This window comes from Rhinatrema bivittatum, chromosome 15 (genome assembly GCF_901001135.1).
Source record: "Rhinatrema bivittatum chromosome 15, aRhiBiv1.1, whole genome shotgun sequence".
Lineage (NCBI taxonomy): Eukaryota > Metazoa > Chordata > Amphibia > Gymnophiona > Rhinatrematidae > Rhinatrema > Rhinatrema bivittatum.
This window is the reverse complement of record NC_042629.1, coordinates 26,262,955-26,279,418: the sequence shown is the minus strand read 5'-3', so window position 1 is coordinate 26,279,418 and position 16,464 is coordinate 26,262,955. Positions and strand designations below refer to the sequence as shown.

At 43.8% G+C, this 16,464-nt stretch overlaps 2 protein-coding genes across 4 annotated transcripts in view; one reads left to right on the top strand and one right to left on the bottom strand.

Moving 5' to 3' along the window:
• The window catches only part of NDUFV3 (NADH:ubiquinone oxidoreductase subunit V3), a 55,088-nt gene extending 51,041 nt beyond the window's left edge, over nucleotides 1-4,047 (top strand). For 2 of the 3 annotated variants that reach the window (XM_029578599.1, XM_029578598.1), the window contains one exon: nucleotides 3,731-4,047. In XM_029578599.1, coding sequence (XP_029434459.1) covers nucleotides 3,731-3,897 — 167 coding nt within the window. In that variant the 3' untranslated portion in view covers nucleotides 3,898-4,047. The remainder of the gene's footprint in view (nucleotides 1-3,730) is intronic. The other variant, XR_003852859.1, reaches the window with a different exon arrangement.
• A 5,124-nt stretch (nucleotides 4,048-9,171) lies between these two features.
• The window catches only part of LOC115076773 (CD276 antigen-like), an 88,391-nt gene continuing 81,098 nt past the window's right edge, over nucleotides 9,172-16,464 (bottom strand). Inside the window, exons 7-8 of the mRNA XM_029578637.1 lie at nucleotides 12,860-14,761; nucleotides 9,172-9,485 (exon numbers count right to left, since the gene is read on the bottom strand). Coding sequence (XP_029434497.1) covers nucleotides 14,717-14,761 — 45 coding nt within the window. The 3' untranslated portion in view covers nucleotides 9,172-9,485; nucleotides 12,860-14,716. The remainder of the gene's footprint in view (nucleotides 9,486-12,859; nucleotides 14,762-16,464) is intronic.

Sequence of the window (16,464 nt, the reverse complement as noted above, 5' to 3'; positions counted from 1 at the left end):
CTTCAACCCTTTCCAACTGAATGTTTGTCTCCATTGTTCATAAGAGAACAAGATATTGTTAAATTTGAGAGTAGTATAATTCTTGAAAGCAGTGATTTTACTTAGACTGTATATCCGATCTAATGGTGAATAACATCCATCATGAAGGGACCTATTGTGTTTTTATAGCGATAAGCTATCTCGCATCTGGTAGCTAAGAATATCTGTTGTGACTGTAAAGAAGAATATTGATCAAGCTGTGAAGTGGGAATATTTAAAAGGACATGTTTAGGTAAGGGAGCCAATTCTATATCCGAATATCTTTTATCAATAAGTATACTTTGGCCCAAAACTCTAAGGGGCGGATTTTCAGAGCCCTGCTCGCCTAAATCCGCCCAAAACCGGGCGGATTTAGGCGAGCAGGGCCCTGCGCGCCGGTGAGCCTATTTTACATAGGCCTACCGGCGCGCGCAGAGCCCCGGGACTCGCGTAATTCGCGGGGTTCTCCGAGGGGGGCGTGTCGGGGGCGTGTCGGGGGCGGGCCCGGTCGTCGCGGCGTTTCGGGGGCGTATCGGCAGCGTTTTGGGGGCGGGTATGGGGGCATGGCTACGGCCCGGGGCAGTCCGGGGGCGTGGCCGCGCCCTCCGTACCCGCCCCCAGGTCGCGGCCCGGCACGCAGGAGGCCCGCTGGCGCGCGGGGATTTACTTCTCCCTCCGGGAGGCGTAAATCCCCGGAGAAAGGTAAGGGGGGGGTGTAGACAGGGCCGGGCGGGTGGGTTAGATAGAGGAAGGGAGGGGAAGATGAGGGGAGGGCGTTAGAGGATTCCCTCCAAGGCCGCTCCGATTTCGGAGCGGCCTTGGAGGGAACGGGGGTAGGCAGCGGGGGTAGGCAGCGCGGCTCGGTGCGCGCCGGCTATACAGAATTCATAGCCTTGCGCGCGCCGATCCAGGATTTTAGTGGATACGAGCGGCTCCGCGCGTATCTACTAAAATCCAGCGTACTTTTGCTTGCGCCTGATGCGCCAGCAAAAGTATGCCTATTCGCGTTTTTTGAAAATCTACCCCTAAGCTTAATTTCTAACCAACACTGGATTTATTTGTTCTTGAATCAGGAATGGTCCCTTTATCCTCTGCTCAAGCTTATTTGTTAGTCTTTTGCTGCTTATGTCCTTTGTGGAGACCTAGACCTAGGAAGGGAATGGTGAATAAAATGCTCTATGATGAGACCACACCTTGAGTATTGTGTATAGTTTTGGTCGCTGATTCTCAGAAAAGATATAGTTGTACTGGAGAAGAGAAGTGCAACGGGCAGTGGGACACCGGGAGTGACTGGTTGTGGGAGCTAAGGAAGAGAACTGTGAGGACAGAGCTTCAGCAGCCCTTGCTGTTTCTGGTGAGTGCTATTGGCCTGGAAGGGAAAGGAGTAGGAGAGTTGCTGGAGAGGGTAAGTAAAGGTGGCTTTTTAAATTTATTTTTCTTGATTGACTGCCATTTTAATTATTGGGTATTATGCGATGACTGCTGTTTTGAAATATTTTATTGATATTTGGACATGTTTTAATAATTTTTATGAGTTTTTAATTGTCGGATATTATTCTGTTCAGCAGCTGTTTTGTAACATTTTTAGTATAGCTTTACAATTATTTCTGTGTGGGGCTCTATAGCAGCTTGGCTTATTCTGTTTTCCCAATAGGAAATGTATTAGTTGTAGGGCCTGGTTTAATAGTTGTATTTCTTAGATAGGATTGTTACTTTTTTATTTATTTAAAGGGTTTTTTTTACCGACATTTGTAGGTACATCTGTTTTAGTGTGTTCCATAATACAGGTAACTTTGTGCGGGTTAGTTTGTGTGAATTATTGCAAATCCTGAGAGTCTGTTAGGTGCTATATTTCTCTTTCCATTTCTCCAGGTTTGCACTGCATGCAGAGTAGCTTTTTTGGTTTTCCATTCCAGTTTCTGTCTCCATATTTATAATTTGTGGTTTTTCTGTACTTGGTGAAGGTCAGTTCTGGGTGTGTGACCGAGGTGAGGTATTTAACTAGCATGTAGGCATTTGTATCAATCTTATTTGATGTGTTTTCTCAATAGGACATGCATTAGTGGTAAATTGCTGTCTTTTCATAAGGAAGGCTATTGGGCATGGTAGTAAAGGGAGTTTGTTTTGCTTTTACTGAGATGTCATCAGAACCAGAATATCTTTTTTTTGTATGGTGAGTTGTATGGGTTATGCCCTAGATCTGCTCTGCACTCATTGCTGAGGGTTGAGGGGATTCCTGTGGATGCAGAGTGCATGTTTACATTTAGCCCCGTGATGGTCACATGTTCAGTGTGTCACGCATGTGAGAACCATCTGTCAGGTGTGTCCCAGCCAAAAAAAGATTGAGAAGCACTGGTATAGAGTGTAAGCCAATTTCCATTCATCCATTCGTTTCCAAGTTCATGAAAAGCTTTTGGCATACTCAGCCTCCATTTGCAAAACCACTTGTTCCATGGGACTTAACCTTGGTTCTGGCACAACTGAGGCAGTTACCATTTTGATCCAGTTTCTAATATGGAAAATGATATTCCTTGTAGCAGTCACGTCAGCCAGAAGTCAGCGAGCTTCAGGCTTTGGTTCAATATCTTCCCTATATGCATTTCTTCTACAGTAGAGCTTCGCACCCACCTGAAGTTTCCACCAAAAGTAGTATCAGCTTTCCATATTACTCAAGAAGGCATGTTATTTATGTTCTTCCTGAGGCCACACACACATTAAAAGGTGAGAGCCCTTCATACCTTAAACTATAAAAGAGCCTTAGCTTATTACAAAAGAAGAACTTAGCTACGTCGTCAGGCTTCGCAACTGTTTGTTCCTTGCTACAGCATGGTCAGATATACATTGTCAAAACACAAAGAAAAAGCCAAGAGAATTGCCAAAAACAATGACACCAAACACCAAAAAAGGCAAAATCAAACAGCAAATAACAAATTAGATCCTAATGTACCAGATAGTTAGTGCCTACTATAATACAAGCATCAGCAAGCCTGGCTGTGTGCCCCTATTTAAATGGGCCACCCGGTCTGCTACATCATTTACGTACTGTGAAAGTCTCTTTTTTTCAGAAACATTGTATTTTTTTCAAAAAAATTTTCTTGCACGTAAAAAAACTTTTTTTACGTGCAAGAAAAAAATAAAATAGCCCTCTTGTTGAGGGCGCTATTAGGTTTGGCGGGTTGGACGCGCGTTTTCCACCCCTTACTGAATAAGGGGTAAGGGAAAACGTGCGTCCAATGGTAGGTTAACAGTGCGCTCCGTCAGAGCGCACTGTACTGTATCGGCCTGACAGTTTGCAAAAGTTACAGCTTTGCCCAATTTCCTGTAACCACCTGTTGCGGACAAGCTCTTTACTGCATTCCATGCACAAGATGCATATTTCCTTACAACCGCATTAAATAAACAGCAAGACAAATAGCCAGATTCAATATTAGAAAAAGCACACATTTCTGTAGCACAATATTAAGATAAACATCAAACCTGAGTCCTAGATTCTGTACACTGATATATTTGTAAGGAGCAGTGTAAGATTTAGTACTAAACTGTATCTCTACAAACTTGTGCAGAACTATGTGTAATACTCAAAATTCTATACTGGATTTTCCAGATTTGTAGACCACCTGATAGGAGAGAGTCCAAGCGTATTTCATAAAATGAATTGTTCTTTTTTTGGCTCTGCCATTACTAAGACATCTTTTTTTGTTTTCTCTTTTAGAACCTGAAATAGCTGAGGCTTCTGCTGAGCAGGTGTTGGATAATTCCACCTATAAGAACTTGCAGCATCACAGTTATGACTTGTACACTTTTGTGGATTTTGATGTACAGCTTGAAAAACTTCGCCAGCCTCAGCCAAGTTCAGGGCGATCATCTCCACGACATTGACAGAATAAATACTAAACAAAAGGACAGACTGGCCTCACATACATTAATTACCTTTCTGGAATATCCTTCTATAGAAATCAAGTTGATAATCTGTATCTTATGAATGGCCTGTCATATTTACAAGCTGATTAAATTTACCTGTAAAAGAAAGTCTTATTTTTCTTATGACCTTTTTGGGGGCTGGATGTGGCCTGACAGTTTTCTTCTGCTCTTTTTGGCTTTCAGCTGAACTAGAACTAATGTGAACCTAGAATTGCTAGAGTTTATCAGGTAATATCAGATCTGTGACTCAATGATTCTTTGTTCTAGGGTATAAGGCATCTGAAAGATGCATGATGAGTGAATGATCTTCTCTTGTTAACTACTGACAGCCAAAAACATCAACAGGACTTGTTATTTTAAAGTAGAATTGCTGATCACAATTTTACCACTCCAGGGTAGAGTGAAAGCTTCAGATACCGACTCAGCACACAGAGCAGGAGGAAGGGAAATTCCCAGAACTAGAACTTTCACTCTGTATGGAAAGGGTTTCAGAACTGGAAAGCAGGAGGGAGTTTCTGGGGGATTTTCAGGGGAACATGAACTCTTTCAAACCTGCTTGCTTGGAAGGCTAAGGATCATGTGACACAAGGAGTGTCTTAGTTTTGGCATGGAGATGGGGAAGTACTTAAAAAAAAACCCAAAACAAAACTTAACATTTAAGTTCAGATATAAAAGTACACTTTGATGAACCTTACTCCCAAAAGTAAGAGATCCTTTTTTTTAAATACCTTTTTATTTATATATATTTTTAAATTTTCTTTTTCATGCACTTCAAAAAAAACAAACCCACAAGAATGACTTGTATAGTAAATGTGAGATGTACAGGCAATATAAACCAAATGGAAAAAATACAAAGTGCTGGGACTTCCAGATCAGGTGTACCCTGTTACCGCTCTGTCAGCCACAGTTTGTCTTGACCAGTGTAGGGGTATACGGGTTCAACTGAAGCTAGGGGCTGTGCATTTTGGGCCAATCCTAGTCACTGTGTCAAGCCTGACAAATGTGTATCTCTAGAGGACATACTGCAGAACAGCTAAGGACATGTACAACCATATGAGGTTGATGACTTTCTGCAATGAGATGTGTGGCTGCTGTGATGTACAGCTTCAGTGTTAGAGGAGTGCTAGAAATGGGTAGAGATAGCTTGGTTGTGAGTGATATGAACACATTGTGAGGGAACCCCAGATGCATTTTTCCATTCAGGAAGATATGGCACAGCATAAGCAAGTGCTATAGCATACATATAGGGGTAGATTTTAAAAGGGTTACACGCGTAACTCTTTCAAAACCCCCCCCTGCGCGCGCCGAGCCTATTTTGCATAGGCTTGGCGCCGCGAGCAAGTCCCGGGGCTTTCCTGGGGGGGGGGGGCGCGTCGGGGGTGTGTCGCGCCGGCGTGTCATCCGGGGGCGTGGCCGTGAGCGTGGTTCCAGCCCGGGGCGTGGCCGAGGCCTCCGAAATCGCTCCCGGGCCGGGCAATCGCGCGGCGGCGGCTGGCCAGGGCAGGTGTAACTTTCGCGATAAAGGTAGAGGGGGTGTAGATAGGGTTGGGGAAGGTGGGGGGAGGCCGAAGGACAGTTCCCTCCGAGGCCGCTCCGATTTCACAGTGGAACGGGCAGCGCACGCAGGGCTCAGCGCGCGCAAGGTGCACAAATGTGCACCCCCTTGCGCGTGCCGACCCCGGATTTTAAAAGTACGCGCGGGCGTAGTTTTATAAAATCTGCCCCAATGTGTATGCTATAGCGCTTGCTTATGCAGTGAAAGGCAACATAAACTTTGGGTTTTAAGGCTCATGTCATAGCTATAGCTTAGCTTCTAACGTGTAATAACATGCTGTGGTTTGGCAGCGATATAACAAAGTAATGGTGGTGTGAGGGATACAGTCATTTTCTCTTTGCATAATTGTCTGCTGTCTTTCATAATCTTGCTCAATGTTCTGGCATCCTAGTTGACCTTGTTCCAGATCTACCTGAGGTTCCCCCATGTCTCCCTGCATATGCCAATGAGACCACACAGACTGGCAGCCAGCCTCTTTCCTTGTTAATCATCTAGTCCTTCCTGTTGCATGGAAGAGAGCCCAGCAGAGTGTTGTGGCTTCTCGCATCTATGACTTTTTTACTCTCTGGCCTTCTGACAGTGTGTAATAGAAACTAGTTAGGCAACATAGTGATAATAGATCAATAGGTGCAATTTCCAGTAGTAGACAAAGTAAACACAAAATAAATCTAACAACAAAGAGATGTGGCTGTCCTAATATATTCATATTGATTGTCAATCAAAATGAGTCACATCTCGCCATAGCATTCATGTAGGACTGTCCACCCTGTGTGCATAGTTTGGCATAGCTAGTGCCTTTTTTATTGGCCTTGGCTATGCCTTGGAACCTGTCCTAACCTTCACATATGGCAAGATAGTTGTATAGGTATGATGGAACTCCAGTAGGCCCTAAAACAAAGAGCCCAAGTCTCTACATCCATAAACTGCTCCTCTCCAGCACTATCTAAAATCCTATCTAGGAGATGCATGAGGACTGCCACCTTCACACTAGGTAGGCATGTTACCAGGCGATCCTCATGCCCACCAGCCACCCAGATGTCTACATTCCAAATAATTGAATCACCAACTATGACTGTCAACCTAACCCTTTCATCCTAGGTGGTAGCCCTGCGAGACACATCCTTGGTGCGAGACGACAATGCACCACCTGGAGAGCAGGTCCTTGCTACAGGATCTTTTCCTGCTGCAGCAGATTGATGTCCAACCAGGACAGTGGGAAAAAGATGGGACATTCCCCCGATGACCCCGGCTGTTGTTTGAAATGAGCCAAATGCCTTAAAATGCAGGGCGCACAGTAGTTTAGTGAGGCCTGATATAGTGTGTGACCTTTCTGTGATAGGATCCAGGTCCCTTCTGAGTTCTTGATATAATTCCATTAGCTTGCAGCTTTGGTTCTGGTGCAGGTACTTCCCTATGAGGCATTAGACCCTCCCCTGTTGTTGTGGTTGTTGAGCAGCCTGAAGCAGACAGTATCCCACTACTAGTTCACTTCCATCTAACATTGTAGCTTTAGGAAGATGGGGGAGGTAAGAAAAGGTGTTTTTATTGGCTCAACCGAGCTTTATAGATGTGTCTGAGAGAAGGCCTCATTTTATTGCGCATGATAATTATCACTATCCTGTGTGATAATGGCCGCTATGGTGCACTAAAAACCTTTTTGCCCTCCCTACTGTAAATGAAAGAGGTGTTGTTATTTCCCATGTTAAATCCAGCATTAGTATGTGATATAACCACAAAATGCAGTAGGAATCCTTCATTTGCATAATTTTCTTGATTTTGCAAACTCTCGTATTTTAATACTAACACGCTTTGCGATAAACTTTGCAGGTCTATTGCGCATTAAACCCCCGTTTATCGCCAGATGAGACCCTTACATGGCTTGATGAATAACCCAGTTAGCCGGATAAACTTATCTGGCTAACTCTGGAGATATATTCAATAGAGAAGCTGCACTTTTGAACATAGCTGACTAACTTTAGGACAGCTCTTTGGCCCTACCAGCTGTAGCCAGCTAACTCTGAACAACAGAGTTAGCCTGATAACTTAGCTGGCTAACTCAACTTCTCCTAGTTATGCCTTCAGAACGCTCCTAACTTAGCTGGCTAAATTCTAGCCCACTAATTTATAGGCTGGGGTACAATTTTGCCAGATAAGTGCCCAAATCTTCATTTAGCTGGATAATGTCTGAGTGATCTCACTAAATGCTTTTGAATATGGAACTCAATGTTTATTATAGCACAGGGAGCCATTTAAAAATAGACCATCTTTAGGGAAACAAAACCTTGGCTTGCAACAGAGATGATTTTTGTACATTTCTTCCCCTGATCTCACTTCCCCAGCTGATTGTTTAACATATAAAAGCTTAAATGTGCCACTAGCTGGCCCCAGTAATGCTCTGACCCTGTCTGTCCCCTGTTGTAGACTTGTCCCTGCTATTTCCTGGCTGACAGCGTGCTGCCTGCAACCCACCAGCACGAAAATGCCTTTCCAGCGCTGACGGGCATGCCGAGGCCAGGGCGACTCAAGGCAGGGCTTCTTTCTACTCAACTGAATGTCCTTTTATTTATTTATTTAAATTCTCCTATTCTTTAATGCCCAGGGGAACTAGAAGCTGAGCTGTTTATCCTAAACCTGGACCGCCCATAGGAGAGTAAAAGAGGAGATGCATAGCATGGTCCAACATTGTCCCATCCCAGCAATAGACATAAGTAATGAGGCAAAAACTTTCATTTTAAACTAAACCAATTTCTTTCTTGAGTACTAGAAAAGCAAATCATGTTTGGTCGCTGCCTTCCAGATCCCAGTCTCCTCTGCAAGCGCAGGCTCTCCATGGATGGTGCAGTGACCGCCACTACCAACCAGTGACGATTTTCTGCTGCGTGCAGGGGGAGAAAGGAGACAGCCAGCAGGGGAGAAAGGTTTCAGCACCCTAGTAGTTGACACCCAGGGGGATTGCCCAGTTGCCCCATCCTTTAGGCCGGCCCTGTTTACAATTGGCCTAAGACCGTCTGGGTTCCAAGTGTCCTTTTTGCAGGTTTTTCTGGTTGGCAGCACAGTAGTGCATATAAATACAACATACTTGTGATATTTTTATCTCAGAAGACTGTATTTTGAATACTCTTTTTTCCTGTAAAATCTCCCTGTTTAGATCATGGAAGTGGTTAATAAGAAATTTTAAATTAAATGCATCATTTTTAATTGTGAGTGGGGAGCTGAGGGCAGGACAGGGGCTGTAAGGGTCATCTAGGATGCCTAATATCCTTGTGCTGGCCCTACACAGACTCCCACTATTCACCCACATCCCCAGGTGACGGATGCTGAGGAAAAGTGGTAGGGGGCAGGATTGCCAGCCCCCTAGAACTATTATCCCTGCCATTCTATCTGACACTTTTCTGGGAATCTTTACCCCTGCATCCCCCTTCCCCAGCGTTTCAGATCACCAAAAAGGCTAGCCTCCAAGGGAGACCGTCGCCCTTGGCCTCCTCAGTGATCTGACCTGTGTGGCGCTTTTGGAGGGAGCACCTTGCCTTGAGCCACCCCTGTAGGCTGGAAATGTAGATTGGGCTCCTTGTGCAGCAGGTGTCATTGGACCTTGGGGCCTATTCATTAGTGGAACTTTATCTGCTCCTTCCCCACTCAGGTACACACACACGTCAAAGCTCGTCTTAAGACCGGGAGAAAAGCAAAGAAGATTTTATTCAAACAGTTTGTCATTGACAAAAGATAAAGCATTCTCTGTCACAGCTCAGGCTGTGGGTAGCACAGGAATACAGATTCTTCATTTTATACAGAGCCTCAAAAAAATAAGGCAAGAAACCAGCCAGGAGTAGCAGGATCAGGCTTCACTGCATGAAAGGGGTACACAGCTCACACTCAATGCCCTGAAACAAGGTTTCTTTTTTTGTTTAACAAATAAAGCAGCCGATTCAAATTTATCTTTCCCCCATGCCGTTCATGGTAAACCTTTGCATTCACTCATGGAAATGAGCACCTTTATTTTATTTTATTTATTTTTAGATTTTTATATACCGGTGTTCCTATATGAAATAAAGATCACATCGGTTTACATTGAAACAGAACATGAAAATTGCCAAAAGGCATTACATAGAACAAGGTTATGAAACTTGGAACAGTGTACATAAGTTCAAAATTTAACAATAACGTTGTAACATTGATGACCAAAAGATAAAGGAGAAAAAAAAAAAAAAAAAAGAGACAAACAATTAAGTTGACAGGTCTTATTGAGCATAAAAATTATAACGTATAAGTGAGAAAGTCTCAAGTGTCCTGCAGCAAGAGATTAGATACCGAAGTAGGTAGTGGTATGGAAAATGGGGGTTTGTGAAGAAGATATGTTCTTGCTGGTTGGAGGGGAAAAAATGATGATCATGGTCCTGGAAAAGCTTGGCTAAAGAGCCAGGTTTTAAGTTTTTTTTTGAATGAAGAGTGGCAGAACTCAAGCCGAATGTCTGGTGGGAGCGCATTCCATTGAATGGGGCCTGCTGTAGATATGGCACGTTTATGATGCGAGGATTTTGTTGAAGGTACATAGAGAGTGCCTTTATATGCTCCTCTGATGGGTCTAGAGGAGGAGTGAGGGCGTAGTTGGTTACATAATTGAAGAGGAGAGATATTGTGAATGGATTTATGAATTACGGTGAGTACTTTATATAGGATCCTTTGCTTTATAGGCAGCCAGTGGAGGAGCCTGAGAATGGGGGTGATGTGATCTCTTTTATTCGTATTGGTAAGGATTCTGGCTGCAGAGTTCTGTAGCATTTGGAGGGGTTTGATGGATGAATATGGAAGGCCAAAGAGAAGCGAATTGCAATAGTCGACTTTTGATAGAATAATGGCTTGTAGGACCATCCGAAAATCGTTGAAATAAAGAAGAGGCTTCAATTTTTTTAAGACTTGTAACTTATAAAAACAGTCTTTGGTGGTTGTGCTTATGAATTTTTTAAAATTGAGCTGATTGTCTAGCATGATACCTAGATCTCGAACATGTGGTGAGTGATTTAATATGGGAGTGGATGAGTTGAGTAGGTCAGCTGGGTTTAGAAGTTTGATGTTGATGTCTTGATTGATGATTAGGATCTCAGTTTTGTTGTTGTTAAGAATGAGGCAAAGGCTGGAGAGAAGATGATTGATCTGTTGCAAACAATTGTTCCAGTGAGCCAAGGTTTTTTGTAAGGATTCTGAGATTGGGATGAGTATCTGGATGTCATCCGCGTAGAGATAGTGAGTTAGGTTTAGTTTAGTAAGTAGATGACATAGAGGTAAGAGGTAAATGTTGAAGAGGGTAGGGGAAAGGGAGGAACCCTGAGGGACCCCCCGGTTGGAAGGGATCAGTTGTGATTCTTTGTTGTTAATCTATACTTTGAAATGTCTATTTGCTAGGAAGGATTTGAACCAGCTGAAGACTGTTCCTTTAATGCCTATATCTGCCAGACATTTTAATAGAGATGAATGGTTGACAGTGTCAAAGGCTGCAGAGAGATCTAGTAGTATCAAAAGATGTGGTTGTTTTTTGTCCATATTAGATAGAATAGAATCGGTAAGAGAGATAAGGAGAGATTCAGTGCTTAACGATTTCCGAAAGCCATACTGGGAAGATACAAGAATGTTGTTTTCTTCCAAATATTCAGATAGTTGTTTATTGACTATCTTTTCCATAATTTTGGCGATCAGTGGCAGATTAGCTATTGGGCGGAAGTTAGCTGGATCTGTGGTTGGAAGGTTAGGTTTTTTAAGTAGAGGTTTGAGAATGGCTAATTTAAGTTGGTCAGGAACTAGACCCTGGGAGAGAGAGCAGTTAATGATGTCTGCAATTGGTTTTGATATGGAGTTTCTTATTGCGATGAGAAGGTTAGTAGGAATTGTGTCTAAGGGATGAGATGACGGTTTCATTTTTTAAGTATGTTTTCTATCTCAAGTGCTGAAGTGGTCTCGAAAGTTTCCAGCGTTGTATTTAGTTGAGGTGAGGTAATGTGAGGGAAAGGGGGATATGAAAAAGATGATGAGAAAGAGATAGTCAGTTTGTCAATTTTATCCTTAAAGTATTCTGCTAGTTCTGATGCTTTGTTGAGTGCTTGATCATCAGGAATGGTAGGAGGTGATGGTTTAGTGAGAGCTGAAACGTAGGAGAAAAGTGCTTTTGAATCAAATATGAAATGATGTATTTTTTTTGAGAAAAAATCTCTCTTTGTTCTCAGTATGGTGATCCTATAAGCATTGAGGGAGGTTTTATAAATAGCTAATGTTGTGGGGGATGGGTTTCTCCTCCAAGTGTGTTCTTTATTTCTTAGCTCTTGTTTAAGCAGCTTCAGTTCTGGGGTGAACCAGGGTTTCCTGTTGTCTGGCGAAGGTTGTACTACTTTTGTGATGGAAGGGCAGGTAATGTCTGCGATCTTTTTGGTGATGTTGCACCATGAGGTGGTGGCTGTAGATGCGTTGGAGAGATCGAGATGTAATAATTCATTAGTGAACTGATTGATGAGAAGGTCTGTAGAACAAGGTTTCCTGAATTGAATAGTGTTTTTTGGGAACGAAAGTGGAGGATGTTGTGAAAGCTTGAAGGTCGTGTTGATGATTTGATGGTCCGACCAAGGGACAGGTGAACATATGATTGTATTTGTGTTTGAGATGCACTGATTAATGAAAATAAGGTCTAAAGTGTGACCTGCTTTGTGGGTAGGGGCTTTTATAATTTGTGTGAAGCCCATGTAGTTGAGAGCCGAGAGTAGGGTAACACAATTTGGGGATTGTGGTGAAGCATCGACATGTAAGTTGAAATCACCCAGTAAGATGGCAGGTTTGTCTGGGTTGAAGTATTTGGCAGAGAGTTCAATGACTGGTGAAGGGTCAGAATCTAAAGATCCTGGTGGAGCGTAGATTAGGCCAATTTGTAAATGATCAGATTTAAAGAAAGAGAGCTCTAATTTTGATGTGGTATATGAATGTTGTAAAGATATTCTTAGACCTTTTTTGGCTGCGAGAAGCAGACCTCCTCCCTTTCTTTTGGTTCTAGGTATGGAGAAAAAAATCATAAAGCTGAGTTGGTAGTTGATTTAACAGAGCTAAATCTGAAGGTTTAAACCACGTTTCTGTGATTGCACAGATATCTGGGTTTACTTCAGTAAGGTAGTCGTTTAAGATATGAGTTTTTTTTGAAAGTGATTGAGCATTGAATAGAGTAAGAGATAACAGAGAAAGGCCGAGGAATTGTGTGATTGGTGAAATCATTATTGGAATTAGCCTTTGATGACGGTTGTAGTGTTGTGGGAGAGGCTTAGTTTGATGTTTACGTTGATTCTTGATGATTGGTATGGAGTATTCGCCATGGCAATAATGGCAATAATTCACCTTGCAATAATTGCTGCAGGAAACCAGTAATGCTTTGTGCCAGCCCATCCTATATTACAGGGCCAGTTAGTGCAGGAGAAACTTACCTCGAGCCCCAGCCTACTGGCAGGAGGAGAGGTGTCTACAGCCTGCTGGCCTTGTGTTACTGTCCAAATGCTGCCCTTAGCGTGTTTCAGTCTTTGATTGTAGTGACAATGACACCAGGCCGGCAGGAAGTAAGCACTTGTACTCTTGCCAATAGCCTGGAGCTCAAGAAGGGGGGTCCTAGATAAGGCTAGGGGCAGGAGGGGAATATGGTGGACTTATGGGTCCATAGTTGGGAGGGGAGGGAGCTTCATCTTATGTGGGTGGTGGAGGAGGGAAGCTGAGATCTGATGGGGGGGGGGGGGGGGGGGGGGGGTGCTGGAAGAGGGATGGCAGTTTTTAGTTTTACCCCTGCTTGGGCACCTGCACAAATAAGCAGTGCAACGTATGTGTGTTCTTGGTGTTGCTAATTTTGACAGGGAAATAGATTGGTTTCCCTTTTAAAATTAGGTGCAATGTATGTGGGGGTCAAAGTGTTCACATACATTATAAACAATGCAGGCTATTCAAAACTGCCCCCACAGTGACCTGGAGGCGAACTATTCTATAGCGCTTCCAAGCAACAGCTCATCCTCAAGGTGAATTCACTGGTAAAAGAAGGCATTTCTGGCATTCCAGCTAGGAGCACTAGTAAGCGTGACAAGGGCTACTTTCTGCTCAACTTGCACGTCATTTGGTTCGGCAGGCAGGCATGAAATCCGCACACATAACTCTGCTGGCTCACCTTGGCCCCGTTCCCAGCACCACCCATTGTGCCACAGGGAGCCCAGGACAATTTTGAAAAGGGGTTTTTCCATAAGTAAAACCTGTTTACTTGTGGCAAGGCCTTTAAAAATTGCATTATTCACCTCCACACATACAGAGATAACAGGAGCTGACTCAGATGCCCATATAGTATATATACACCCAGAGATGCCAGCAGATGTCAATCACATACACACACAAGGATGCCAGTGGGTGTCTTGTGACCACATATTTAAATCCTCTACAATTGCCAAAGTGTTACAGATTTGCCCCGTACAAATATGCCAAGTAAAGGTGTTTAACACAGATCTAGCCCTGTGATGTAGGCACTACCTTTTGCCTCTGCCCATATTATGAGAGCACTGCCTCTCCTTGCTGTACCTCTCTCCACATCATGGTGGCACTGCCCCGTATCATGGAGGTACTGCTCCTCTGCAGCATCTCTCCCTCCTTGGCATGTCTCTTACTATATCAGGGGGAAACTGCCCCCCTTTGGCATGCCACTCGCACTACAGGGGAACCAGCCCCTCCTTGGCATACAGCACTCCATATTGTTGAGGCACTGCCCCCCTTGGTACCTCACTGTCCATCTTATAGTGACGTTACATAGTCTGTTATGGCTGTCCCAGCCTGGACAGGATTCAAAGTACATTCAAGTTTCAGCTGGCTTTTGGCCCTTGAGGGCTTAGCTCACCTCCAGAAAAAAGAAGAGTGAGAGTTACATTGTAAAATGGATTAACATAATGCTTAGCTCCAGTCTTCAAAGAGGAACCAATGGCATCTGAAAGTCTCACAGAGGGTGTGTGTGGGTGTGGGTGTGTGTGGGTGTGGGTGTGAAATTCTTGAATTCTTTTCCAGTGCAGATGGAGCTCTTAGAATTCCGTAAGCTGCTGTTATTCAGAGGTAGGGGTTGGTTTTGTTCGTCTTGCTGCTTTTGAGCGGATGTTATAAAAGGAAGAAGGAGGCCATGAACTCTCTCTCCGGCAAGATCAGCTTCCCCATGCTTCTGCTATCCCCTCTCATCACTGATCAGCAGCTGCTCACATCCTCCATGCATTTCCTATTAGAGCTGTCCTGTAAAAGCAGAAGCAGATCACGTTACTCACTAACCTCGTTCCTGGCTGTATTTAATAGGTCAAACAATGCTAGCTAGACAGACTTCCACCACAGTCGAAGGCAATGCTCATGTGGTACAGTGAAGCTTCCTCAGGAAGTACTCCAGACAGAAGACCCTGAATGCTTTATCTTAGCATGTATTAGGTTTGAAATTCTTTGGCACAGTTTACTGATAACTTTAGAGCATTCTTACTGGAGGAATGTGCAAAATCTCATTATATGCGCTGCAGAATGATGTCACATATGCATAAATCTATCAGACCTCACTTATGGTGCTCTCAGTGCACATGCAGGGCTAGGTAGTTTTAGTCTTTAAACAGATTCCAGTCTGCACAGGACACTGATGTGGTCCTGGAATTTGAAGTGTCTGCCTAAAACAGGGCGCAACATAAGTAGTCCTGTACTGGCCAGCAGCAACCAGAGGCAGAATCTTCACTCATTGAAACATCATGCAGTCCAGCATTTAATTTTAAGGCACACAACAGTGCATCTTGAGATATGCAATGCACTTTCTCTTAATAGGAAAAACACTTTTTCATATGCAATGGGTTAGTGAAATAGCTCAAAATGTAAGAAAGGTTATTGTTGGTCACTGAGTTACAGCTGCTCACTCTGACAAGCTCAGCACTACTTGCATTATTACATTGTTCTGTTATGCATTTTATACTTTGCTAGGGTTTGTACTGTCTTACAGTAAAATGTACCATACACAGCACTGGCACTAGAACCATAAGCACTGTGCAAACCCCTTGTAGCCATACGTCATAGTGCTGCTGGTGCTCAGGGCCATTACACCACCAGCAGTGAAACCCACCACATTTGTGGATGCCTAAGGCTATTACACTGCAGGCTGTGTAATATACTGCAGTCACATACCAGAGCACTCTTGATGGCCATTACACCATGGGCAGTGTAACTCTCTTCAACCACCTGCTATAGCACTGCTGATGTCTATACATATGCTTTTCTATGCAGAAACTTTTGTGCACATAAATCATATTTTATACATGGAAAACATGATTTGTGCACATAAAGCATGGTTTCTGTGCATAAAATATGAGTTTTGTGCATAAAACATATTTTGCTGTGCACTAAAGGGCAGATTTTAAATGCCTGGTGCACGTGAATTCTGGCCTTAACGCGCATGACCTGCCTTATGCGCGCCGGGCGAATCTTCCAAGAGGCCCGGCCACGCACGTAAAGGCCAGGATGCACTCAAGTGCCAGGCCTCTTGGAAGGGGCGGGCCAGAGGGTGTGTTTTGGGCGGGATGGGGCAGGCTGGGACAGCGCCATTGTTCGCTCTGCCGGCGCGTGCAAGTTACTTCAGGTTGGGCCCTGAAGTAACTTGAAAAATAAAAAGTAAAAAAGTTTAAAAATGGTTTTTAGAGGGTGGGGAGGAGAGGGGAAGGGGAAGGGAGGTTAGGGTAGGGGGTAGGAAAGTTCCCTGCCAGTCCGCTCCTAAATTGGAGCGGACTGGCAGGGAACTGGGGAAGGCCCCGATGCGTTGCCACGCGAATGTGGACAAAATCGACCCCCTTGCGTGCGCATGTTATAAAATCACACGCACATGGATACGCAAGCATATTTTTTAAAAATGTAAGTGTTTTCTTTGTGCACATTTTACGGTTTATGAGCATTTTCTAACTCTCGATGGATTAGCA